At 37.0% G+C, this 26,567-nt stretch overlaps 1 protein-coding gene and 1 long non-coding RNA gene across 2 annotated transcripts; both read left to right on the top strand.

Moving 5' to 3' along the window:
• The first annotated feature begins 1,812 nt into the window (after nucleotides 1-1,812).
• On the top strand, nucleotides 1,813-3,872 carry LOC130716045 (uncharacterized). Its single transcript, XR_009011849.1, has 2 exons — nucleotides 1,813-1,892; nucleotides 3,589-3,872. It is a non-coding gene; the product is annotated as an uncharacterized LOC130716045 (long non-coding RNA).
• A 15,778-nt stretch (nucleotides 3,873-19,650) lies between these two features.
• LOC130715018 (prolycopene isomerase, chloroplastic) lies at nucleotides 19,651-22,931 on the top strand. The gene is made up of 8 exons (XM_057565013.1): nucleotides 19,651-20,052; nucleotides 20,201-20,311; nucleotides 20,389-20,442; nucleotides 20,702-20,989; nucleotides 21,213-21,404; nucleotides 21,521-21,679; nucleotides 21,812-22,048; nucleotides 22,432-22,931. The coding sequence occupies exons 1-8, from the start codon at nucleotides 19,711-19,713 to the stop codon at nucleotides 22,744-22,746; spliced, it is 1,698 nt and encodes a 565-aa protein (XP_057420996.1). The 5' UTR covers nucleotides 19,651-19,710; the 3' UTR covers nucleotides 22,747-22,931.
• Nucleotides 22,932-26,567: the final 3,636 nt, after the last annotated feature.

Genomic DNA, 26,567 nt, shown 5'->3' with positions numbered 1-26,567 from the left:
GTATCGAAGTCGATTTAAGTTATAGCACGACTAATATTCGTTTTAAAACCTAGGACAAGAACCTTAGGAAATCAAACTGTGTTCCACCCTTGGAACACTGTAGGAATTTAGTCCAAAAATCTTCAGAGAAATGTTAGAACTTCTCTTTTTCCATATATCACAATCGTTTCGAGGCGAAACTCTAGAATCTACGAACGTCCGATTCCAATCATCGGAAGTTTGCCGAAACCAAAACCCTGGTATTTCAAAACCCTAGAATCACCCGACGATGAAGACTTTTTCTATTCAGAGCTTCAAATGAAGATTCTACACGCGTACACCCATTTCTCTCGATGATTTCAATCTTTCTTCAGAAGGAAGTTTTCTATTCCGACATCCGATGCAAAAAGCAACTTATCGGGTAAAATAGTTTTACACCGACTTTGCATTAGTTACCAAAAATACAAGGAAACCTTTTCTTAGTTTTGGATTTATGTCGCCAAAACCTATCTTAGAATTCATGGAGAATGAAGCCGGAAAAATCAGATTCGCGAAACTTTCATTTTCCCGCGTTTTGCCAACCTCAATATATAGCATTAAAAACAAGCCTCGAAAACCAAAAATCATACCGATATTTCTTTGAAGAATTAGAAGATTCAGCGGGGAGAATATCGTGTCTAGAATACCTTGGAATCAGTAGGAAGAATCGGAAATCACTCTCATATTTTTATCTTAACTCTATGAGCTAAATCCTCCGATATCTAAACAAATCTGTACCGGTTTACAAAATATCTTCTCAAAAATATCTTCACAAAATATCTTCTCAAAATATCTTTGATAAATATCTATCCATCCTTATCCAATCTTTACAAAATATCTTCCATTTCATTCCCTATATATATATGTTGAAGCTTGAAACAAAAACCTCACAAAACACAAAAACTCACCCATTTTCTCTCTTGAAGCCGCGAGTTTGCTAGGAGGAGGAGGAGAAGAGATTTTGTTCATTTCTTGCTGGATCGTCGATTAAACAGTTGCTACTTCAAGGTTTCGAGGTATAGTCGCTTTTCCTTACCTCTGATCGTCTTTTTCCATAGCTTTTCTCTATGTCCTTCTGTGCTCATAGTTTTGAGGTTTTTGCAAAACTATCTTGAATACTTCATTTTTGATTCTAAACATCTTCCTTACGTGCCCAAGAGCACTTCTGTCGGATTAGTTTTTCCGTTATGTCGCCGGAACTCCGCCGGAATCAATTTCTGCTTAAAATACCCATTTTTAAGCAAAGTCTCAACCTTTGGGCTGAAAACTATCGCCTTAGCTTAGTGCTAGTAGGATTAGTCGTCATAATCGTCGTTAGTATCAACCCCATCTAATTTGTTTTTCGAAACTCTGATTTTGAAATTCTGAGCTGAAAATAATGACCAAAATACCCCTGCGACAGTTTTCGATTCGATATTTTTTCTGAGAGTTTCCTTGGCCTAGATATCGCCTAAGAATACCTAGGAATCGATTTAGATCGAAGAAAAAGTTCGAAAACCCTATTTTACATAGTGGCCGAAACCTATTGCTTAGAGTACCGTGTCCAAAAATAATTTTTGGGTCTCTATGACCTGAGCCATTGCGTAGCTCTTCCGATTGTCGAAATTTTGGCGCTGGTTTCGTGTCATTCCGAGTTCTGTAGCTCGAGTTATGCTCGTTTTAGCGAACGAGGTTATGTCGTCTATTCATGCTTAAAAATTGTACTCTGAAGCTTCTTAAGCTTTGTCTAACGCTAGTTAGTGTTATATTGACCAAATTGACTTGTTTTGATTGACCTTCGCTTCGTTTGCTCAAAGATTCGTTTGGAGGAACACTTGGAGCAGGAAAAGAGGATTGTGAAGGAGCCTTGCTTGAACACACTGGACGAGTTCGAGGTTAGGGCAACTTACTTGCTAGCTAATGCTTTGTAGGCGTCGATAAATTCGACTTGAATTATTGTTTATGCATATGAATTGTCTGGATTGAAAATGTTTTCTGAAGGCTTCGGCCGACATGGGAGATTAGGATTTATCGCATTGATATGTTGATAATTGACTCGCATGCTTAATTGTTAAATGGTTAACTATAGGCTATGTGATTATTTGTTCACATGATATTTGGATTATATTGATTATATTGTGTCTTTTTATTACGCACTTGAATTGCTGACTATATTGAATATACCGTGCAATTGTGCGAATGAGTGAGGAACGTCAAGATAGTGGATAACGGGTAGCTATGCCAGACTCCTGACGAGTTTTTGGATAAAGTTTGATGGGACGGACTGAGGTTCGTACCCTCAAAGGAAAATTGAGTTTGAAAATGATATTGGAAAAACCCCATTTGAAGTCACGTAAGAACTTGGGTTGTTCTGTCTAAGGCAAGAAGGGCTTTTAATGAGGCATTGTGCCCGGCCAGCTTACCTGGGAACTTCTCGGGCCATTACTTGGGTGATGATGGACCTTTTGTTTTGAGACCTTCTCCAGGGAATCATTGGAATTATGGGATCTTTGAAACTAATAGGATTAGAGACGAAACTTAAACAATTTCATAATGAACCTCCATAATGTATTAAACAACCTCAAACCCTTAATATAATGATAAAAGACTCAGACGAAAGTTTAGGGCTTGAACATTAAGTTTTGAAAATGAGAAGTGTCGTCGGATCCAGGTTTCTGGGGAAACCATTGTGCGTTGGCACTTTGCTCGATGAGCAAATTTTATTGGTTGGCCAATCCAAGGGATAAGCCGGGGAACTAGTCAGTTATGAGTATGTTGATACTCTTTTGCTCGTTGAGCAGTTTGTTTGGCCATCGAGATGGTGAGCCATGGTAAGTTGAAAGGTCACTGAGTGCGAGCTGCATTCTTTTGCTCGTTGAGCAGTTTGGTTGGCCATCGAGACGGTGAGCCCAAGTAACTAGGAAAGTTACCAAATGCGATTAGCACTTCTTTGTGTACCTTAGGGTGTGGTAGAAACAATGTATTCTAGCTAGACACGCGTACCTTGGTGAGGACGATTCGTTGTTTGGCTAACCATATTGCATTCATGCATACATTTCTTGGAAAGTGTGCTGCTTTCCGAAGGACGATCTCAGATCGGACTTCATTGGAGTGAGATGCTTCACAGGAGCGTGCAGCTTCATAGGAGCGAGATGCTTCACAGGAGTGTGCTGCTTCACAGGAGCGAGATGCTTCATAAAAGCGAGATGCTTTAGCGGAGCGAGATGCTTCGGGTCATCGTGAGGGTGACATTTTATCCGGATCATATTTTGAGCATGACATTGCATTGGCATACCATGCATTTAACTATATTCGTTGATATATTGCTTATCGAGTTTTCGAGATATAACTTATTGAACTGTTGAGATATTGAATATTGAATTTAGAAATCTGATAACATGTTATGTATATACCTTAGGGTAGACGATACAGAACTTATATGGATATATACAACCTATATATATATATATATATATATATACCCCTTTATTCATCACATGTTGCTTGTATTATCTATTATATTCTGTGAGTTGACCCTAGCGCCTTGGCTTTGTGTGTATGGTTGTGTTTGGGCGGTCGGCCTGCTGCCAGACGTCCAACAGCTGATTCAAGATGGATCGTCGTTCGGGGAGGATCCGGAGCGCAATGACTATTACTGAGCCTTTGACGTGGACCCGGACTTCATGCATGATCGGATGAGGGTCGATGTTAGGAGTGTATTATATGGGGGGATTGTTTTCACAGCTCTGATTGTCATTTCCCGTTTTGGGGCTGACTTATCTCCTTGAAAACTGTATTCATAAAACTCATGGCTCTGACCATGGGATGCACTTATTCGCCTGCGGGCACTATCCCCAATTACTTTATGTTTATTATCTTTGGGTTGAGTCTTCATTATGTTAAGTCTTCTATTTGAAAAGAAAACGAAAAAAAATATTTACGCATTTTCCGCACTATTGATTTAAAGTCACTAAAGTGACACCACCGAAATCGGGGTGTTACACACTCTGCTTGATTGCCTCAATCTATTTCATGATCAAGCAGCAACACGCATTCGCAACCTGTATGGTCAGACTGACCACAGTGAGAAACCCAACTTGGTTGCTGAAGACTGGAGTCGTCTGTGCAATTGGATGCATAACCAGATTGATGAGATGATGTTACTCTACAATGAAGAAAGAGAGGCCAGAATTAATGCTGCTACACAGAGATTTGAAGCCAGAACCAGGAGAAGACAAGCTCTACATGAAAGACGCTTAAGGGAAAAGCTCTACACTAAAATAGAAGAAACAAGAAAGAAGCAAGAGGAAGCAGAAGTTGCTGCAAGGCTTGAAGCAGCTCTACGTGAGTCTGCTAGGCTTGATGCTCTAGAACAAGCTGCAAGACTAGAAGCTGAGGCCGCAGCCCTTAAAGCTCAAGTGCTCGCTCCTGTTCAGGTTACAAACATCGCATCATCCTCTGCACAAGCTCCTCACTCTAATCAAGCTGCTCCGTCTGCTCCAGTTCAGTCAGACTCCAGACTTGACCTCATTGAAAGAAGACTTGATTCTCAAGAAGCTCTTCTCCAGAGTCTTCAAGAGATGTGCGCAGAAATTCTGAAGAGGACAACTAAACCTTAGTTTAGGATCTCTCTTTTCTTCTGATTTTATTTTATTATTATTATCGTTTCTTATCTTTAACCCTGTTCCTTTTGTAACACCCCGATTTCCAGGTGTCACTTTAGTAACTAAAAATAAACTTTACGCGGAAAACAGGTAATTTTTTTTTCGTTTGATTCCTCTTAATTAAAGCGATAAAAGATAAAGACATAACCCAGCAAACTAAACTAACCGATGTACAACATATATAAACATGAACAGCCTCAGCTGCACTCCCGCGTCACGCGCACTCGCAGTGACTTCAAAGTAGTGTGCCCGTAGGCAAATATATGCAGATCCAGAAGTGTGAGTGAGAAAATTATAAGTACAATCCACTAGGAGAAAGTCGGCCTCAAAATGGCCTAAGCAAAGACCCCTATGGTCCGACTGACTCACTGTGATTCCTCAGTAAGAGAACCACACAAAAAGCCATCCGTCGGGAACCTACCCTGTCCCAAAAGCAAAACGAATCAGAGCTCTACACAAAATATGACGCCTGCCTAAACCTACCCTCCCAGTACCGAGTCCACAGTGAACTGAAGTTGGCAAGTTGAAGCTCAGCTCCATGCGTCGTAAAACTCCTTTCGTCAGACATCCACGCTCGTCAGTCCGGTCCTCCATGACCCTTCCCAGTACGTCGCTCGATGACCCACAAGATAGATCACCCAAGCGGTGGGGGAATGTCGATCAACCAGCTTAAACCTGATCCCCCCCGAGGGAGAGACCGTCGAAACCCAATCCACCGTCGACGTCTGGCAGCAGGCCGACCGCCCAAACACAAACATGAAACCAAAGCCAAGGCGCTAGGGTCAACTCACGGAATAGAGTAGATATACAAACAACATGTGATAAGGGGGTATATATATATATGTTTATAGAATTATATATATACATTCCTAGCATGTTATCGGCTCTAACAATAATTCAGTAATGCAAACAGCACACAATTCCAGTCAGGATGAATGTATGCGTGAAATGCAATTCAATATGATCCGGATAATTGTGAAGCATTCCCGTTCTTCACTAGTGAAGCATTCCCGTTCTTCACTATAGATGAAGCATTCCCGTTCTTCATCCTTGATGAAGCATTCCCGTTCTTCATCGAATTATGCATTGGTGAAGCATTCCCGTTCTTCACCATCGATGAAGCATTCCCGTTCTTCATCGAATTATGCATTGGTGAAGCATTCCCGTTCTTCACCAAATGATGCATGATGCAATATGGTTAGCCAAACATCGAATCGTCCTCACAACACAAGCGTTTAGCTTAAAACCCAAACCCAAAACCCAAGAGTTAGTGTCGGTCAATACAACACAACTCCAATAACAAGAGTACTAGAGTACTCGGTGACTTTCAATCATCACCGTAGCTCACCTCAGTGGCTTTCCCCAATTCCCAGTAACTTCAAGACTTGTCGACTTTTCCCCGTCTTTCGTAATCATTTTCCCCCTTAGGTTCCCTATGGTTCATTCGTTAATGAAAACGTTTCGAATTTAATTAGTCAGGTTATGAATTTATTTCCCGAATACTAAATTCTCTAAAGTCTCTAGTTTTCGAAATTCTATTCATTCTAAGTTTTCCAAAAACCCACCAAAAGAAATTTCCCGGGGAAAGTCTAAGTATATAAACGATAGCTAAGTCTCAAACCTTGAGTTTGGACTTGCCTAGGGTTGTTCATTCAATCCGAAAGATCAAAAGGAATCAGTTCAGTGATTCTTCGCTCTGAAGTCGCGTCAAAACGCACAATTCAATACAACATCAATATCATAAGTTATGAAAACAATCATAACAATAAATCATCATCATAAACAATATCAAAATCATACATAAGTCGAATTTATCGACGCCTATCATGCAGTCATAGCTAATAGTAAGTTGCCCTAACCTCGAGTTGCTCCAGCCTCGTGGTCTAAGTTCCCTTCACACAATTGCTCTGAGAAACCCAAAGTTCCTTCAACTGAACCTCGGAGAAAACAAAGCAGAATCCAAACAAAATCTATTAGCTCGATCACAATACAACACATTAACGATAGACAAAGCATCGAAGCTTCAGAATACAACAATCAGGTACGAAAAGACAAGTTTTCGAAAACGAAAAACTCCCCACCCCCTTGAAATCGCTCTCGGCCATAAAGAGAAAAGAGCTCCGGCTCTTTTTCTTCGATCTAATGTGTTTACAAGGTATTTTTAGGGTAAAACTAAGGCATAGAAACTGTCGGAAAAATTTTTGGACGTTCGGATCGAAATACGGCTGTTCAGGGGAGTTTTGGTCCAAAATAAAAGCTCAAAACCTCAAAGTCATCACTTCGGAAAACAAATTTGACAGAAATGATCCTAACGACATTCGTAACAACTAATCTTAAAGACACGAAGTCAGATTACGACTTTTCGACATTAAAGTTTCGAAATGTGCGCCAAAAAGGGTTTTGAATCAGTTTTTCAGATCCTTGACAACTCGAACCATATCGGCGAATATCGACGAAGGTTCTAGGCTCTTGGGCACGTAAAGAAGATACCCCAACAGAGAAATAAGGAAAAATTGACAGTTTTACAAAAAGCTCGAAACTTTGAGCACAGAAACAGCTAAAGAAACGCAGTAGAAACAGTGATCAGAGGTAAGAATCAAGCTAGTTACCTCGATACCTTGAAGTAGGAACGAACTGCGCGAAGATCGGTCAAGTTTCGGCGAAAATTTTTCTCTCCTCTCCTCTCCTTGAACTCGCGGCCAACAATGGAAGAAAATGGAGATATTTTGATTTTTTTTACTATTTATAGGAAGGTGAAATCGCGGGAAAATGAAAATTTCGCGATTCCGATTTTTGCAGCACATTCACCGATGAATTCTAAGAGAGATTCTGGCGACAGAATTCCAGAACTCAAAACAAATCTCTAACATTTGGGAAAAATGATCTCTAAAATCCCAAAAGCGGTGTAAGTTAATCTGTCCCGAAAAACTACTTTTTGCTGTGATGGTCAGACGACAAAACTTTATTCTGGAGAAAGATTGGAAACAAAGAAACAAATCTGGCAACGCGGACGGAAACTTCGTTAAAAGTCCTGAATAGAAAAAGTCTTCATCCAGTGATTGAATTTAGGGTTTCGAAGCTAAGAAATTAGCGTCGTCGGACTTCCGAGAAGTGAATACTATCGTGCATACAGTCCAGGGTTTCGAAATGAAACACTGGTCGAAGGAAAAATAAAGAGAACCTTTAAATTTTTCCAAGGATTTGAAATCTCACTTAAACGTTGCTTCAAAAGCGAAATTAGCCTATTCTGGACACTCTCGCCATAAGGCAGGTGTGCTGACGACTCGCACTAACTCCTAAAACAACTATGAAACATTCCTCAAGCCATTCCTGAACTTTCTTCTTCATTAATCTTTCTCGAACAGCAAACTCCTGTCACGCTTACACTGATTCTACGCGTGAGTCGGAAATTAACTTGTTCTGTAAATCCAGGTCTTACACCTTTTATCAGACTATTTTCTTTTCTTTCTTATGTGCTTGCCTAATTACTTGTTCTTTGTTACTTACTCCCTCCGTTCCTATTTATAAGTCTATTTTACCCAATTCTCTTAGATTAAGAAAAGTAGTTACAAGCAATAAATTTATAAAAGAATTTATTCACTTTCCTAGATTACCCTTATTTAATTTCATATAAATTTCTCTCTCCAAGTTATTATTTTAAAATCTCATTGTCTCTTTCATATTAAATATGAGGATAGTTTTGGGAAAAAATAATTAATGCTCCATTGATATTGTAAATGGACTTATATTTAGGAACAAGAAAAACACTCAAAAATGGCCTTATAATAAGGAACGGAGGGAGTAGCTTTTACACATATGCATTAATCCACAAATAAGCTTCTTTTATTAAAATCAGTCATACATTTGCATTCATACATTCAAAACGGAGGATTTTTCCTCAAAGATCTACACTGCCTACGCATCGCTGCTTTCTCAAGCTCCATACAATGCTGCCTATACTCTAATTGGACCAAGCTCTGGCGCACTTCCTGCCTCTCAGGACCCTCCTCCATAGTCTCCAGTGCAGTCTCCACCGCTTCTATCTTAGCAGAGTTATCCAGCTCCCGCTGGTAAAGATCTTGAAGCTCCTCAACAAACACAAGGTAACCTCTGAGGATGTTGTCCATTTCTGGACTTAGGCCCATGCCTAATAGTTGGTTTGTCAGACTATAGACACTCGGATCCTCTGGATGCCGCACATTGATGAAGAGATCTTCATCAAAAGCCTTCTTCCTTAGTTCTTCGATGACAGCTATGTAGGATGTCATTGCTTTGTTGATTTCAGAAGCAGATGAGATGTGAAGACTGTTATGCTTTAACAGCTATTTATAAGCTCAGTTCAGTCTTCAGAAGTTATTGCTGAAGCAGTTTCTCAAGGATTGTTCATTGGAAACCGATGCTTACCTTTAACTCCTTGGCCGGTGGTAAACGTTCCACTCCCTCATTTAATTTTCTGCATATGCATTAATTAACTACTTTTTCTTTAATCTTTTTATTTTCTCCATCTTTTTAACTTAGACCTTCTCTAAGGGGGAGTACCTTGTACTTCAAGCTAAGTTTTTCACACCCCATTCTTTTTGCTTATGACAAAAAAGGGGAGTACAACCCAATTTTTGATGTGTAAGTTGTGTTAGTGTGATTTCTTTCTCTTTTGGAGAATTCAAGAGTTCCACCTTTATGACCATAGATTTGTCACTGGGCACATACAAGGAATACATTTTCACTTCTTCTGAAGTGATTGCATGCTCAATCGGTTGACTATGTTACCTTTACCTTGCTCATGACTCTGAATATTTATGCGCTCTGATATTCACATATTATCTATGTCATAAACTCTCACTCTGATATCTTTTATTATTTAGCTCAGAATGTAGATATTACTAATGCCTTCATTAAGTCTTAGACTCAGGGGGAGCTAAGCTCAGAATCAAGCTGTGACTTGGATTCAGAATGAGCAACATAAACCATTCATCTCAGGATAAGTTTATCTCTACTCTCTAAACTCTGAGTGAATTCAGTTTATTGTTTAAGAATTGTTCATCAAAATACTTGGTATTGTCATCATCAAAAAGGGGGAGATTGTAAGATCAAGATTTGATCATGTAGTACAACTCTATGTTTTGATGATTACATGTTAACTATTATGTATGAACAATTATGGTACTCTAACGTTGTTTTCTGAGTCTTAATGTGACACACACTAACTCTGGTCAATACTCACACTTATCAGAAGCACTATGCTCAAAGAGTAACCTATACAACGCTTTCGCACTCACTATGTTCTTTTGAACAGAAGTATATGCTTCAGAAGTTCTGAAGTTTACAAGCTCTGATATGGATTCAGATCACTTGAAGTTCTGCAGACCAGAAGTTCTGAAGGTCAGAAGCTTTGAAGGTCAGAAGCTCTGAAGGATCAGAAGTTCTGAAGGTCCAAAAGCTGAGAAGTGAAGACTCTGAAGTCCAAGAGTAAGCTGGCTCTGAAGACCAAATACTTTCTACTCTGAGGTCCAGAAGCAGAAGTTACGAAGGTCAAAGGATCCAAGCTTCCCTCTGACTCTGATCACCAAGCTTCACAAGTTCCAACATGAAGCATCGCTCTGATCAGAAGTCAACTGGGATAAAGGTCACGTCGCTGTCCAAGTACAAAAGCAATTGTATTATCCTGACGACCTTACCTAAGATATTCAGCCATAGCAGAATCTGGAAGTTACAGATTTGCCCTCCAACGGTAGCAATCCATGCAACGGATACAACCCTAATCCCTGGAGTATATAAAGAGGCTGAAGATGAAAGATGTCGCCTAAGAAACTTTGTTCAAGCTCAAGCAATATTTATATTCTCTTAGCAATCTTTCTTCAAACCGATCTTATTGATTTTACCTTAGCTTTCTGAGAAGCATTTCATTGTAAATCCAAACATTCAAACAGTTAGTTTGTTTTTCCTTAAGGGACCAAGGTTGGTCAGATCCTTGAGAAGACTAAGATAATGAATCTTAGTGTTTACTAGTTCATTGTATTGTTAGTCACTGAGCAGGTTGCTAGTGCAGTTGTAACAAACTCTTAATAGTGGATTGCCTTCATTCTAAGAAGGAAGAAATCACCTTAACGGGTGGACTGGATTGGCTTGAGGGATTTATCAAGTGAACCAGGATAAAATCCTTGTGTGCTTTCCTCAACTCTTATCTTAGCACTTTGCATTCTTTGTTTGAGAGATTTGTTAAAATCTCAAGTGGGAAAGAATTTATCTGAAATCGTTATTCAAACCCCCCCCCCCTTTCTATCGTTTTTCATACCTTCACATATTATATCTTTGGATCTTGTTTGTTTTTTCGTTTGGGTTTTTGGAAAGTTTTGATCTTTATTTTTAGGTGTGTTTTCGCTTTTTTTTTGCATTTGTTGTTTCCTTTGGTAGGACCACTAATATCCTGGCGTAAGTTGTTTATCATTCTTTGCTTTTATTGTTTGAATTATACTTAGTCCATCAAGAAATAACTTATATCTCGACTCCATTTAAATTCAATATAGGCTTAATTGCAACTTTTGTCCCCAACATTTACCAATGTCATGATTTTGGTCCCCCACCTAATTTAATTACATGGATGGTTCCCGACGTCGTAGGTCGTGTGCAACCTTAGTCCTACCTTTTATTTCTTCACGGAGGAGGTTTACGTGGACGTCTAGTTGGAGAGAGAAATGAGGTATGAGGAGAGAGGGAAGCACGTGAGTTCAGAATTAAGGTGTTAAGCTCCAAGCAAGCACTTAACTACAACAACAACTCAAAACATTAGTTCTCTTCCCTCCTTTCTGGTCCATAATTGCACTAAGGTCGCATGCGGTACCTACACAGCACATACAGAGCCAGAGTAACAGAGGATTCCCATTATGGAGGTGGTGGCCATGGAGGACGAGAAGAAGAAACTTGGTTTCTCTTCTCCCCATCCTTTTCCTCCTTCCCTGAGAACCTTTAGGCAACGTGAAAGGCTTATAAATATTCCAGAAAATCTCAGAGATCAATTTTGATGCACAAGATAGCCTAGAACTCAACAAATTTATCATGCATGTTCATTACTTAGTTTAATTCGAAAGTGACATGCCCAGGGCCTAAAACTACATTTTTCATGTCCTAAATTGCTTATTGATAATTTTAATTTTTAACTATTATTTTAGTCAATATTTTAAAATAAACAATGATGCATTATATCGATGATTATTATATTCATTTCAGTCCCCGTAAGATAGCTCAAGTCGTGGGAGCTGAGGGACATATGGGTTGGGTAGGGGGAGGTCCAGTGATCGATTCCTGGCGGGTGCAATTTATCTTTCTGATGTACCAAAAAAAATTATATTCATTTCAAACTATATACATTAAATTCATAATTATCATCAATATATTTAATCCTCTCACCATTTCAAATGTGGCATAAAACATCAGTCAAACCAATGATGATTTGACCAAAAATAGAGTTGGGAGGATAAAAATAAGATATTAAAAATATTAAACTTTATATTATTTTTAGTGAATTCACTTTTTTTTTCCTTTTTTATATTTTTGTTTCTGACTTCTTCTCAATTTATTTTCATAGTCAAATCTTTCATTTTTTAAAACGAAATATATATAGTAAGAAGTTGAGAAATATCCATTCTCAATAATGTGTACAATGACCAAGCCAATAAAAGCCGGTAAAAAAACCAACCACTACGGCGTAAACCACCCAAAACCTCGCAAAGAACCCCAAAAAGTAAAGCCCAACCAAAACCTCAAACACAAACCCCACCAACACGCTCTTAAACCCAACAAGCAATCGTCAACGCCACCTTGGGACGTTCTTCATTTGTAATCGAAGAACAGTGAAGGAAACAAGATACCTATCAACCGCACGAAAAGTACCGCAACAAACACCCACCCCAAGCGTACCGCCATAGAGCTGGTACAAAGAACCAAAAAAAAAAGCAAAGGATATAGAAAAAACTATAAAAAAAACTACAAAAAAATGGACAATCAGCACCCAGACAACAACAAATTTCGTCAATCGAAGCCTCCAAAACACGTTAAAACCCACTGCCGCAATCCACAAGGAGATCAATAACCAAAAAACTTGTAGGGAGCAAGCCACTGAAGCCGGAAGGCAACTGTTACCTCAACAACCTCCACAAACACTCAAGAAGCGCTAGGATCAACCTTGCAAGAACCGAACAGCCACACCCATAACACCCGAAATCATTGTGCCGGACTTAGAAGGAGTGCCCAACAACACTATCAACCCAAAGCACCATCCCCAAACCCAAGGTGCTCAACAAACGTGGCCCCAACCTCCTCACCTACCACGGCAAGAGAGAACTAAAGATATGAGCAGATCTTGCCAAAGCAAGAGAAGCGGAGCATACCCAACCCGAAAAAGCTCATAAAACGCTATGCCAAAGTCCTCACCTACCACGACTAGAAGCCACCAACGTGATGAAGAGCTACACCGAGAAAGAGGAACGACAAAACTGACAATGATGGTTAAAGCAGGGGAAGAGCGAGTAGATCTGGGGGTAAGGAGAGTTGCAGATGACGGCGACCCATCGGTGCGCGGACATCGGAGGGAAGACAATGTGATACGCCGACGAACGTTGCAACAAGAGAGGTTAGAGAGCAACGAAGCCTGGTTGCCACGTCTTGAAAAAGAACAGGAAAAAGGAGAAGAGACCCAAGGAAGATGGAGAAGAAGGGAGAAATGGGTTGCCGCCTCACAGTGGGGCGGCATAGCGACCACCCAACCGCACCAATGATCTAGGTCGAGAGAGTGTTGATGAGGGAATTTTTTTAAAGAGAGAAGCACTTTAGTTAATTCTTTGATAATGCTTCATTAAATTTATTTTTCCAATAAACATGATACTTTTCTAAAATAAAAACACCTTCATAAATAATTTTGAATTCCATAAATTATATCAAATAAATAAAAATAATTTTGCAATCTTTTTTTTTTTTTTGGAAAAAACCAAATATATATCATAAGGATAGTGGGCAGAGATGCCTAAAGTACATAGTTGCACATTACAATTAAATCTCAAACAAAAGTAACAGTAAAAACATAATGGAAAGGTTACACTACAGAACATAATGGAAAGGTTATATTGCAATCTTATAATGATTAATTTAATAAAAAATTAATTTAGTGGTTGAGATTTTTTGGTTTGTTGGATCCATGAGAGTTTCGTATTTGCGTGGTTTTTTGGGCGTTTTGACTTTCATCAGTATTGTTGTTGTTGTTGTTTAATCTCTGTTGTAAATTGTGACTTGTTGGTTGTACTTTACAATCTTTTTTAATGTTGTGCTTTATATTAAATAAATATATTTCTACTTAAAAAAACCTAGTATTTAAGTCAATATTTTAAAATAGTTGATTATTAATGTATCTATATTAATGATCACCATATTCCATTCAAACGATATATGTCAATATTAACTCTATATTTTTGTAGGCAGTAATAAAAATATTGTGAAATTATAAGTACAATGCGCAATCTACCAACACAAATCGTTCTACTTGATAGATGTCAATTATAATGGTTAAAATTAATTTTTCGAACCCGTAAGAATCCTAAGGGTGCACTCTTTGAAAGACATTTGACTTTGACTACATTCCAAGAGAACACGGTTCCCTTAATAGATCTCCATGTGGTTAAAACAAAAACAGAAACTAACACAATAATAAAGATTTAGTTAAAAAATACATAAGCTCGTCTATTTTACTAAAGTGGTAAAAATGTGTAAAAGTGAAATTTGGTTATGGGTAATTGTAATTTTCTTTATCAATTAAGAAAAATTATAGCTATATCAAATGTAATTGCATTTAAGAAGTTCATTAAACACTTCATTGTATATTACATTTGTAATCTATTGTAAGTTAGTGAAAAAACAATAAAACTTAGGGGAGGTCAGTGCCATTCGCTGTAATATTTATATAAAACTCATATTAAGTATTATTACAAAAAATAATAATTTAAATTATAATTATAATCAACCAAAAATTTCAAAATTAAACTATTTTGACTATAAATTAAGTAAAATTATTTCATTGATTTTTTATAATTAACATGAAACACATAATATAATATTACTATCACCAAAATTATTTAATTTAATTTTTAATTTATTTAATTTATTTATTATCATATTAAACAATATAATTTTAAAATAGGAAATTACTTCATGATAATTTTGACCATCAATAACATCATTACTTAATAAAAATATGAAAATAACAACATTAATAAGAATTTAATAATATAATTTTTAAATAGTTAATTACTTTATGATAATTTTAGCCATCAATAATATCATTATTTTATAAAAAAAAATATGAAAATAGCAATATTAATAAAAATCATTTAGTGATGCAATATGTATTTAATACAAAAATCAAGTCTCATTAATATATCAAAACCTCCCACAATTTCAACCATACCATTAAATATTAGTCAAACCAATGATGGTTTGACCTGAAATATAGTGGGGAGTATAAAAATAAGAGATTGAATGCACTCACCTTATTTTTTTTCCTTTTTTATAATTTTGTTTTTTTAGACATTTTCTCAAATAAATAGTATATAATGCAACATTGTTAGACCTTTTTATTACATAGGAAAAATAGTGTAAGAGTGAAATACTCGTAAAATGGCTTTTTGCGTCTATCAACCCTTTGCTCTTGGAATTTTCTTGATTGCTTTGGTTCTATCTCCATGTAAGAAGAATGAAGTAATTTCATTTTATGTTCTATTTTTAATCTTTTTACTATTGCTTCTTCCTTTCGGTTGTTTTCTGTAATCTTGTTGTTTTCTTTTATGTTTTTTTATGTTATTCTGTTTTATGGTTCTGGATTGCTACTCAGGGTTTTGGCCCTTTTTATCAAATATATATATATATATATATATATATATATATATATTTGAATTTTCAAAAAATGTTATATTTTGAATATATATAAGAAATAAGAAAATTGAAAAATAAAATTTGTGTTCTTATTTCATAGTCAATCTATAGTGTTACACGAGTAAGATTTGTACCCATTTTTTAATTTATAAGTTTTCAACGCAATTTTTTTTTTACTTCTGAAGAGATAATTTTTATATTAAGCATATCAATATTTTTTATTATTGTAGTAACTTAGGTAATTAATATAAAAGATATTTCACATTAGAAAAGAATGAATCTTATACATAAAGTTGTGAATTTCCTTCTTGTTGCAGGTCCCACAATAAGAGCTGATCCACCGTTGGGCCCTTGTGTTGCTCCTTGCAACAATGGAGACGAATATTGTAGCTTTCAATGTGCTAATATAGGGTACTATGGGGGTCGCTGTGAACCAGTTCGTGCACGTGTTAGAAAATGTTGTTGTTTTTTAAAATAAATAATTTACATTGTACCCAAATCAATCAATTAATATTAATATATATATTAGAAAATAAAAACTTCTATCAGGCCAATTTGATGAGATGTTACTTCCAGATTAATTATCAGACCAATTTGATGAAGTGTCATTCTCAGATTAATTCTCATTTGAGCTTTTCTTCTGTTGACACATGTCACACCTTAATTACTAAATAAAATCTTGACATATTTTATTTCATAATCAAATGAATCTTGACCTATTTTGATTTAAAATCAAATTATCCTAAAGTATGTAAAAAAATTATAATCTAGCAAATTACAATAAAAACTCATAAAACCCTGAATTAGATAGCTGTCTATTAACAGTTCCATGATTTCTCCTTACAGCTAAACCTATGTCAAAGCTTCTATTCCTCCTCCATCTTTGACCTACTCACTCTCGCCACTGTCCTTAAGCCTTGATTTCCTCTTCTTCCCCATCATTCTACTTGATTTCATCTTCCGTCAACTGAATGCTCTGTTCAGGTGTTAATGGCAATTCTTGGATTCCTACTCGGTAGCTATGAACCCAAGAGTACATTTGGCACCGCACAACATCCCCACGTTCTTTAGGCTTGCCATTCCCTCATTTGTTATGGTTTGGTAATTATTTTCTCCAATACTTCAATACCACCTATCATGATAGATAATTGTTTAATGTTTTTGTTACTTTTTTTTTTGGGATTTTGATGCAGTTACAAAGTTCAGTCATGTTTTTGTGTTCTATGAAATTCACCTGCTGAAGCATATGGAACACCAAACATGCTATTGATTTTACTTTTTTATTTCTTCCTAAAACGAAAAGCTGGAATCATATAAAATCATAGCCTTATTCAAGAACAAATTCAACAATTGTGGTCCATTCATGGATCTATTTCAACGAAAGATGCCCCCATGCAGGGTGTTTGGTACATATTTTCATTGGTAGTAAATCTATGCCTAAATTAAGATCATCACCCCTGTTAATTAACCTGGTTTTGCCATAACTTTAATTAGTTTAAAAACCAACTAACCTCAAGTAGGATCTCTTAATCATTGCTACATAATTTTCATGGCATGGCTTTAGAAAAGTTATTCGCTATGCGAAGCTCCCTGTCTTCATCAAATTCAACTTGAAATAATCAAAACATATCCGTCTTTTTAGGGCTAGAGGAAATGAACCTACCAAGAGGGGAGTAATCTCACTTATGCATAATTCTCATCTAAATTTGTATACAAGGAAGACGCACATGAACGGGTTTCTAGAAAAGGGCTCTCTCGCTTGGACGAGTGCAATATATTGCTCCTGACACGGGGGGGAGGGGGTGTATTACATGAGAGTTCTGTTGACGCTTCAAAGAGGTTGTGATAGCTTTGAAAGCATAAGGTCCATTAAAGGGATTGTTTATCTCACATTCCATTATGCATGTGAAGCTCCATATCCTAATTTTTCTGAAATAATGAATTTTGAAAATAAGTTTGTTGCGGATGAGCTCAATTACAATAAGGAATAGATGAACAAAACTCATGAAAAGTTGGTTGGTTCATTTACTAGAGAACAAAAGGGTGTATATAAGCAGGTGTTGGATGTAGTCATGTCTAATAAGGGAGAGTTCTTTTTCCTTTACGGTTTTGGAGGAACGGGTAAAACTTTAGTATGGAACACATTGTCTGTTGCGGTGCAATCTAAAGGTTTAATTGTTTTAAATATTGCCTCCAATGGAATAGCTTCTTTACTGTTACCGGGAGGGAGAACTGCTCATTCAAGATTTTCTATACAAATATTGACTCGGACTTGGATGACTTGATATAAACACAATGATGTCATATTTTATGATTTATCTTTTACAATCCTGATTTGTGCTACTATCACATTCATTTTTTTTACGATAAATATGTTCGTAATTCCTTATATCTATGATTTGTGCTATTGTTTAATATATTTTTAATAATCACAGTCTTGATTAACGTATCAAATACAATATACATATTCTCCGTGCAACACACAAGTAAGAATGTGAAACGAGTTCCTGTTGATCTCAATCAGGCTTAGAAGAGAAGTTTTTTTGTCCACTTTGCTTAGCATTTCAAACTCTTCTATTTCATATGTTGTTTAATATATTTTTAATAATTAATGTATTAATTGATGTATCAAATACAATAAACATATTCTCCGTGCATTGCACTGGTAAAAAAACACTAGTATAATTGATAAAAGAGTATTTATAATGCTTTGGTTATAATCGCAGTCCAATAGAGTATTCATGAACTTAGTTCCAAGTGCATGCAATTTAGAAATCAAATAGTTTTAAAATTTAAAGTTTAAATGAAAAAAAAAACTTTATTCATAAACACATTATTATGCGGAAAAAAGTTAAAGTTAAAATATTCAAAATATCAAACTCTTTGAAATAGAAAAAAAACCGTCTTGGTACCGCTTACTGCACGCTAATAATCATGGTTCTTAAAACTAGACGGACGGGTCGGTTTGACCGGTCTGATCGGGAACCGGACTCCTCACCGGTCCGGTACACTGCTAAAACCGGATTACTAGAAAACCGGTCAAAACCCGTTAAATCGGTCAAAAACTGGTCAGAACCGGTAAAACCGGTGACTGTGCGGTTTAACCAGGTAGTATTATTTTGCCAATCAAAAAAAACTTTCTGCGTAATATGTACAGTACTTGTCCCTCGGTTTCCGCACACTGAGTAAAAAAATATTAAAAACAACTTCTATTACTATTCATTAATGACCAAAAAAAGTAAGAAAATCAAAAGGAATATAACTGTCCAACTAGCCTTGTCAGATTTCAAGAAAAAATTCAATGAAATATTTTGAACAATGTAATGGAATTATTAGCTATTGATAAAAACTGGGTAGCTCCCTTACATTGTTTAATCAAACATATCATCAGACGATAGTCATGAATTAATCTCTTGCTCTATTATTAGCAAGGTTATCAGAGGCGTACTGGTGATAAAATCGGTGAGGGTACCGGTTCAAGGTTCGGTGAGGGTACCGGTTCAAGGTTCATTGGTTCTACTGTAATTTAATTGTGGTCCAATCAGTATTAATGCTATGAATTTAACAATATTATTTTTAAATATATAAGGTAATATTGAATAGAAAAATATCCACAACTTCATATTTCAAATGAAAATTACTTATTATTAAAATTAGTACTCCCTCCGGTCCTATTTATAAGTATGAAAGAGAAGAAAAATCTTGGTCCTTTTTATAAGAACCAAATGAAAGTTTGAGCTATATTAATTAATTTTTTCCAATGATGCCCTTATTAATTCTAACTTGTAAAATGTGTCTCATTAATTATTCTCTCTTTCCCACTTTCCAACACTAATAATAAAGGGTAATTTTGGAAGTTTATTTTGATTTAAGACAAATTTAATGCATTTTATCTAGTTTAACTACATTTCTTAAACTATGTGAATTTTTTTTTTTAATGCTTATAAAAAAAACAAAGGGCTTTATCTCTATTTTGTGAATGAAAAGATATTCTGAAAAAGGTAACCAGGGAGTGACGTGGCTAATTTAACATCAACAAACAAACTGAAGTGAAACTGATAAAGGAGTTTCAAGTTTGAAGCAGAAACCAAAAACAAACTAACTATTCATTCATTATTCCATCCAATTTCCACTCATGACGAGTGTAGTAGGTGTGTTTACAAATGCAAATCTTTTGCGATATCACCATAACAGTAACAGGAAATCCGTGGTGGCACGAAACTCAAAGTCCAACAACCTCAATCTGAAGCAAAACGGAGAAGAAGCTGATGTAGTTGTTATTGGTAGTGGTTTAGGTGGACTATGTTGTGCAGCATTGTTGGCAAGATACGAGCAAAACGTGCTAGTTCTTGAAAGCCACGACCTGCCTGGTGGTGCTGCTCATTCTTTTGATATCAAAGGATACAAGTTTGATTCTGGTCCCTCTTTGTTCTCTGGGTTGCAGTCAAGGGGTCCTCAGGCTAATCCTCTTGCACAGGTTCTAAGAATTTAGAAATGAGATAGATACTGCTATAGTGCTACTGCACTTGTTTTATGTTTTGAAACAGATTGAATTAAAGTTGAGAATTATGAAATGATGTTTTGAAGTGAGTGAGTTAAAAGTGATACTAATTTGTTAATTTCAGGTTCTGGATGCGTTGGGTGAGTCACTCCCATGCGCTACTTATGATTCATGGAAGGTTTATCTACCTGAAGGTGAATTCTTGTCGCGCATAGGGCCTACCGAATTTTCCAAGGTTGGTTGAATCAAAATCAACTCAACTTACATAATCATTATTTATGTGATTAATTTGAATTTCTTCTTCTTTTGCAGGACCTTGAAAAGTATGGGGGTCCAAATGCAGTCCAAGAATGGCGGAAACTCTTAGTCAGTTCTCCCTCCTGATTAGGGTTTTAAATTGCGGTCACGATTGCTGCTTGCTGCTGCATTGTGGACAAATGCAGATTGATGCAGCTGCAATTGTGGTTGTGCTATGCAGGAACTTCAAAACCTGTTACATTGCCTACCCAATTGCGGTTGCATACTGCAATTTCAAACCGTGCTCCCAATATTCTGCTTGGTTTGCTTGCCAACATATAGATCACTAACATGGATGGGAAATTGTAACTTGTTAATTGGTATGCAGGATGCTGTGCTTCCATTGTCTACAGCTGCAATGGCTCTTCCCCCTCTATCTATTCGAGGAGATTTGGGTGTTCTTTACACTGCTGCAGCTAGATATGCCCCTTCTCTTTTTAAGTCCTTTGTTCAAATGGGGCCTCAGGGTGCTCTTGGGGCTACAAAACTTCTCAGACCTTTCAAGGAAATACTTGACGGTTTGGAACTCAAAGACCCTTTTTTACGAAATTGGATCGACCTGCTCTCATTCTTGCTTGCCGGGGTCAAAACTGATGGTATACTCGCTGCAGAGATGGTAAAATGAAACAGTTTTGGCTGATTGCAGCATTAGAATATAAATTTAGTGTTACTTAGTAGTTTTTTCTATTCGCATCTCTTAGAATTCAGGTTAGGCCTAATTCTACCTCAAAAGCTAGCTCAGGGGTGAGGGTTTTATAAATATTTAGTCATATCCCTAGTGCATATGAGAGTTCTCAATAATGTCTAGCTCTAAACAATATATTCCCCCAACTTCTCAGATTTACATGTTTGCTGAATGGTACAAACCTGGATGCTGTCTTGAGTACCCTCTTGATGGAACTGCAGCTATAGTTGATGCTCTAGTACGAGGATTGGAGAAGTTTGGCGGACGGGTTTCGCTTCAAAGTCACGCTGAGAAGATCGTTGTTGAAAATGACAGAGCCATTGGAGTCAAGCTGAGATCTGGTCAGGTGAGTATTTGTTGATTGATAAGAAAAGGCACACAGATAATCAAAATGTAATTGGATTCACATCAGTTTTTTTCTTCTCTAGACTAGAATTGAATGTTTATGTGTTATGTCTGCAGTTCATTCGTGCTAAAAAGGCTGTTGTCAGCAATGCATCAACATGGGACACTTTAAAATTGCTACCTAATGAAGCTGTTCCCAAGTCTTACTCAGATAGGATTAACACAACTCCTCAGTGTGAATCATTCATGCATCTCCATTTGGGATTCGATGCCGAGGTTCGCTGTTCTGGTGACTTCTTTTTAGGTCCTCAAAGTTTTAGTGGCACTAGCAATGTTACTCATTGCATCTTCAAGTTTCAAGTATTTAACTGAAGTTGATAACATTTTCCCAATTAATTCAATGATCAGGATATTCCCAGTGATTTAGGAATTCATCACATAGTTGTAAATGACTGGAAAAGAGGAGTTGATGCCGACCAGAATGTTGTGTTGATATCTGTACCTAGTGTACTCAGTCCTAATTTAGCACCTCCCGGGAAGCATGTGTTACATGCTTATCTGCCAGGAACTGAACCATATGAGTTGTGGGAAGGACTTGATCGTAAGAGTGCTGAATACAGAAATCTCAAAGCGGAAAGATCAGAGGTACATGAATAATAATTATTAACATGTGTTGTTCAAGCGCTTCCTATATCCTGCTGATGCTGAAAACCATACTTGTAAGTTGAAAACTTTTGTCAAAGCTAGTTGCAATTTGCAAATAGTGAACTTTCTTAGAATTTGAGTTAGGCATAATTCTATCCCAAAAGCTAGCTTAGAGGTGAGGATTGCACTACTCTTTATAAGGAATTATTTATGCATATTTCAGGTCAATCAACGAAACTTCTCAACCACTGATAGTAATTGATTGTGACAATTAGTGGATAGCTAAGCCATTCACAGCTGATCACAATTTAAGGACAATTTATTTATCTTTATTTGAATTTGATTCCTGTGAGGAAAAAGAGAATCTGACCTTGTAAAAGCAGGTATTGTGGAGAGCTGTGGAGAAAGCACTAGGACCGGGTTTCAACAGGGAGAAATGTGAGGTGAAGTTAGTTGGAAGTCCACTCACACATCAAAGGTTTCTTCGGAGGAACAGAGGAACATATGGACCTGCTGTCCAAGCTGGTAAAGAAACATTTCCTGGACATTCAACTCCCATCCCTCAGCTGTATTGTTGTGGAGATTCCACCTTTCCTGGCATTGGAGTCCCAGCAGTTGCTGCCAGTGGAGCAATTGTTGCCAATTCATTAGTTTCGGTTTCTCAACATTCTCAGCTGCTTGAAGCAATTGGAATATGAAACCAACAAAAACATGAAGAAAGTTTTGATAAGGACAAGACATTCATTCAGAAAGAAGGAAGAGAAGAAGTTAAAGTATCTGTATATGTTTTATATTCTAGATTCATGTATGTTTATTCACACTAGAAACCTAATTAGCTTGTTCTCATAAAATTATTTAAATGAATTTAACAAATTTAATATAACACGTTTTTTATGTAACTAAACAAATTAGGTTAAGAGCTCTAGACTCAACACTCAATCCCAAGAATATGAAACATCTATCTATCTATCTATTATAATCTAGTAATTCTGAAGCGCGGGCTCTAGCGATGCCATATCATCTCTTTATTTTTATATAAATCTTCCATGTCAGCTTTTAATCCTAGGTGGCAATCTAAACCATGTCCTTGCATCTTCTGAAACAATTTCTGTTTTCACACTTTTGTAACAACACACAACACTAAACTATATTACTCACAATATTGTATTAGTAACATATCAATTAATAACATTAAAAAAACGTATCAATTAACAATTTTAAAAACGAATCATTTAATACTACAATGTGAAAGATTAATTATTAAATTAAATAATTGGAAAATATTTTCCTTCTTCAACCTAAATTTCAAAACTCTTGAAACCCACCCGGTGGCTGAGTTGTAGATGAGTAGTTAGTGATAAAAATGGTAGCAGCAACGGTGATCCTCGAATGCGATCGGACCATAGTCGACTATAACACTGACAAATGGGTCTCGCGATACAGGGATCCTAGCTTGTCTCATTTTTCAGTAAAACCGTTCACATTTTAAGAACCATATATTCACCAACCTGTTTGCACCGGCCTATCCAATAACAACATTTGCAACAGTGTCAAGTGATAGTATCCTCCGCGCATCGCGCGGGTATAAGTCTAGTTTAGAATGAATTCGAGTAAGAGTATCCGAGAGCTCAAACGAGGTTCACATATTCATGAAATCATTTAATTGCTCTTAGTAAACTTTTCTCTAACAGTGCTTAGATCATTGAATAGAGCATGGCATCCAAATTTGATGGTTATATTCGAAAAGAAAAGCTTATCAAAGATGACATTGGTCACACTATTTGGAAAGTTGCAAGAGCATGAATAAAAATAGGGCCGATTGGAAGAGCTTGAGGAACTTGAGAAAAAAAAAAGAGCAATTTCACTCAAGGCTAAAGCGGAAGATTGTGATAACTCTCAAAGTGATGACTCCTCCCAAGTTGATTTGGATGATGAGAATTTAACCTTGCTAGTGAGGAAATTTGCCAAGTTTCATAAGAGGAACCATTTTAAGAAGTCTTCTTAATTCAAGATGTTCACGAAAAAGAATGAAGCTCCAACCTCAAGCAACAACTTCATTTCTTTAAGATGGTTGTTTGATATATGATAAATGTTAAACTCATGAATTGAAAATAGAAGGGTTGAATAAGATCGTTGATGATTTTGTAAAAGATAGCAATTAGTTGAATGATATATTAAGTAGGGAAAGAAATGCACATGATCTAAATAGAAGTGAACTATGTCATTTGCATGATAATCAACCTAGGACTAATCTAAATCTTTCTTCTTGCCTCCTAAAGCTACTTCTAAGAATAAATTCAAGTGCTTCTATTGTAATAAGGTAAATCATACTACAAGGGCTCATTTGGTACACCGTATTAGGCATAATAGTATAAGCTTATACAATACATTATGAGTTTATCCATTGTTTGGTGCTCAGATTTTATTGTATAAGCTTATACATCAATCTCCTCTTATACATCAAAATGATGAATTATTTAATCCCCCTATATATGATGGATACGGCATGATAAGAGTGCAATCAGAGGCGGATCCACCGCCTAGCGTGTCTGGGCCTATGCCCAGACTCTAATAAAAAAATAAAAAATTTTCTTTGGACCAGGCAGCTTTTGGGCCAAAAAAAGAAGAAGATGCAAAATTTAAAAGGTAGGTCAACATTTAGGGACTTAATCATAAATACAATACTCTTCAGAAAAAGAAAGGGGGAAAAAGGATCCATCGATGATTGCTGCTCTGCTCCCTTCTCTCTGAGGTAAAACCTATTTGACTCTGTTGATCGCTGTTCAGTGTTCACCTCTGTGGCTCTGTAAGACTGCAACTCTGTTGATTGGTTGTGTTGTGTGAAGCGGTGGGTGGGTGAGTGTGTGAGGCGGTGGGTGAGGCAGTGGGTGAAGCGGTGGTGGGTGGGTCATGTGTGAGTGAAGACATGCGAGTGGTTCCGCCGCTGTACAGGTCACTGTGGCTTGTGGGTGAGGTGAGGAAGTGAGGCGGTGGCTCATGGCTGAGTGAGTGAGGGGGGCGGTCGTGGGTGAGTGAAGAGAGTGGGTGAGACAAAGAGTGAGGCTTGCAGAATTGCTGCTCGAGAAGATGGTGGCAGTTTGGTAAGTCATAAGTGAAATTGAGATGAGAAATTGGGAAAGGGGAACAGTGAGAAGGGAATTGGTAACATGTGGTTTAAAAATTGGTTAAGATGGGAATATGTGTGGCTATCACAGTATCACTTATCTGGCTATGGAAATTAAACTATTGCTTATTGGATTGGGGATAGCCTTTATGGGGGAAAGGCTCGAGACTTGAACTTGAATTGGAATGTGGCTACTAGTTTTTATTTTTATTTTTATGGAAATGTGGCTATTAGTTATGAAAATTGGAATTTGATTATCTTTAATTACTCTTTATTGTGAGTGGGTGGGTGGAGGACTGGATGTGGTTCTTTTCCCATTAAAAACATATGTGCATTATTGATCTTATTGTATTTGTTTATTAGTGTTGGCTTTTAGTGTTTTTTTATTTAACTCTAAAAGTATGAGGTTTTTTTCTTAGCATTTGCATTAGCTAACTATGGTTTTTTGACAAATCTCAAACTACTGTATTATAAAAAGAAAGTAGTTACACTAGAACAGGCACAACAACAAAACCAAATCTTATCCTTCTAGTAATAAGAAGTTATACCAAGTGTCGAACATTAGAAGAAAGTTTTATCAACTAACTTATTGCATCTAGCTACCAAGGTTTTTTCTTGATACAACAATGAAAGAGGTAACAATATCAAAGCAATCTTCATAATTAGCAGAATTAGGTAAGTTAATACTTCATATTGTACTAGTGTAACCAAACTTTTGTTCTTCATTAACTAGTGCTACTTAGAAAATTCAAGCTTCATGGTAAAATTAAAAGAATGGTGAAAGTAAAAAACCTCATACTTAGACTTAACATAAACCAGTATACTTTTGTTGGTAAAATGACGATTTTTTTTTCGGTTTATAACTTTTTATAGATTGTGGTGTATTGATTTGCGATTTTAAAATTTGCCCAGGCTTTCCAATATTTCTGGTTCCGCCATTGAGTGCAATGTATAAACTACTTCAATATATTTAATCAACTGCCACCACAATCACCCTCTACCACCACCGCCTCCACCACTACCACCACCACCATCACCGTCGCTGGCGCCACCACCACCACCACCACCACCGTCGCTGCCACCACAACCACCCTCCACCACCACAACAACTCTCCACCACCATCGCCTGCACCACCACCACCACCGTCACTGTCGCCGCCACCGTCACCACCACTGTCGCTGCCACCACAACCACTCTCCACCACCACCACCACCGTCGCCGCCACTACACCACCCTCCACCACCTCCACCACGCTCTAGTCATCGTTATCGCCACTATCACCACCACCCTCCACCATCACCACGGCCACTACTGCCACCACTATCATCACTGTTGCCGCCACCACCACCACCTCTGTCGCCGCCGCTGCCACCATGCTCCACCATTGCCACCAT

This window comes from Lotus japonicus, chromosome 4, assembly GCF_012489685.1.
Source record: "Lotus japonicus ecotype B-129 chromosome 4, LjGifu_v1.2".
Taxonomy (NCBI): domain Eukaryota; kingdom Viridiplantae; phylum Streptophyta; class Magnoliopsida; order Fabales; family Fabaceae; genus Lotus; species Lotus japonicus.
This window is presented reverse-complemented; position numbering and strand designations above follow the sequence as displayed.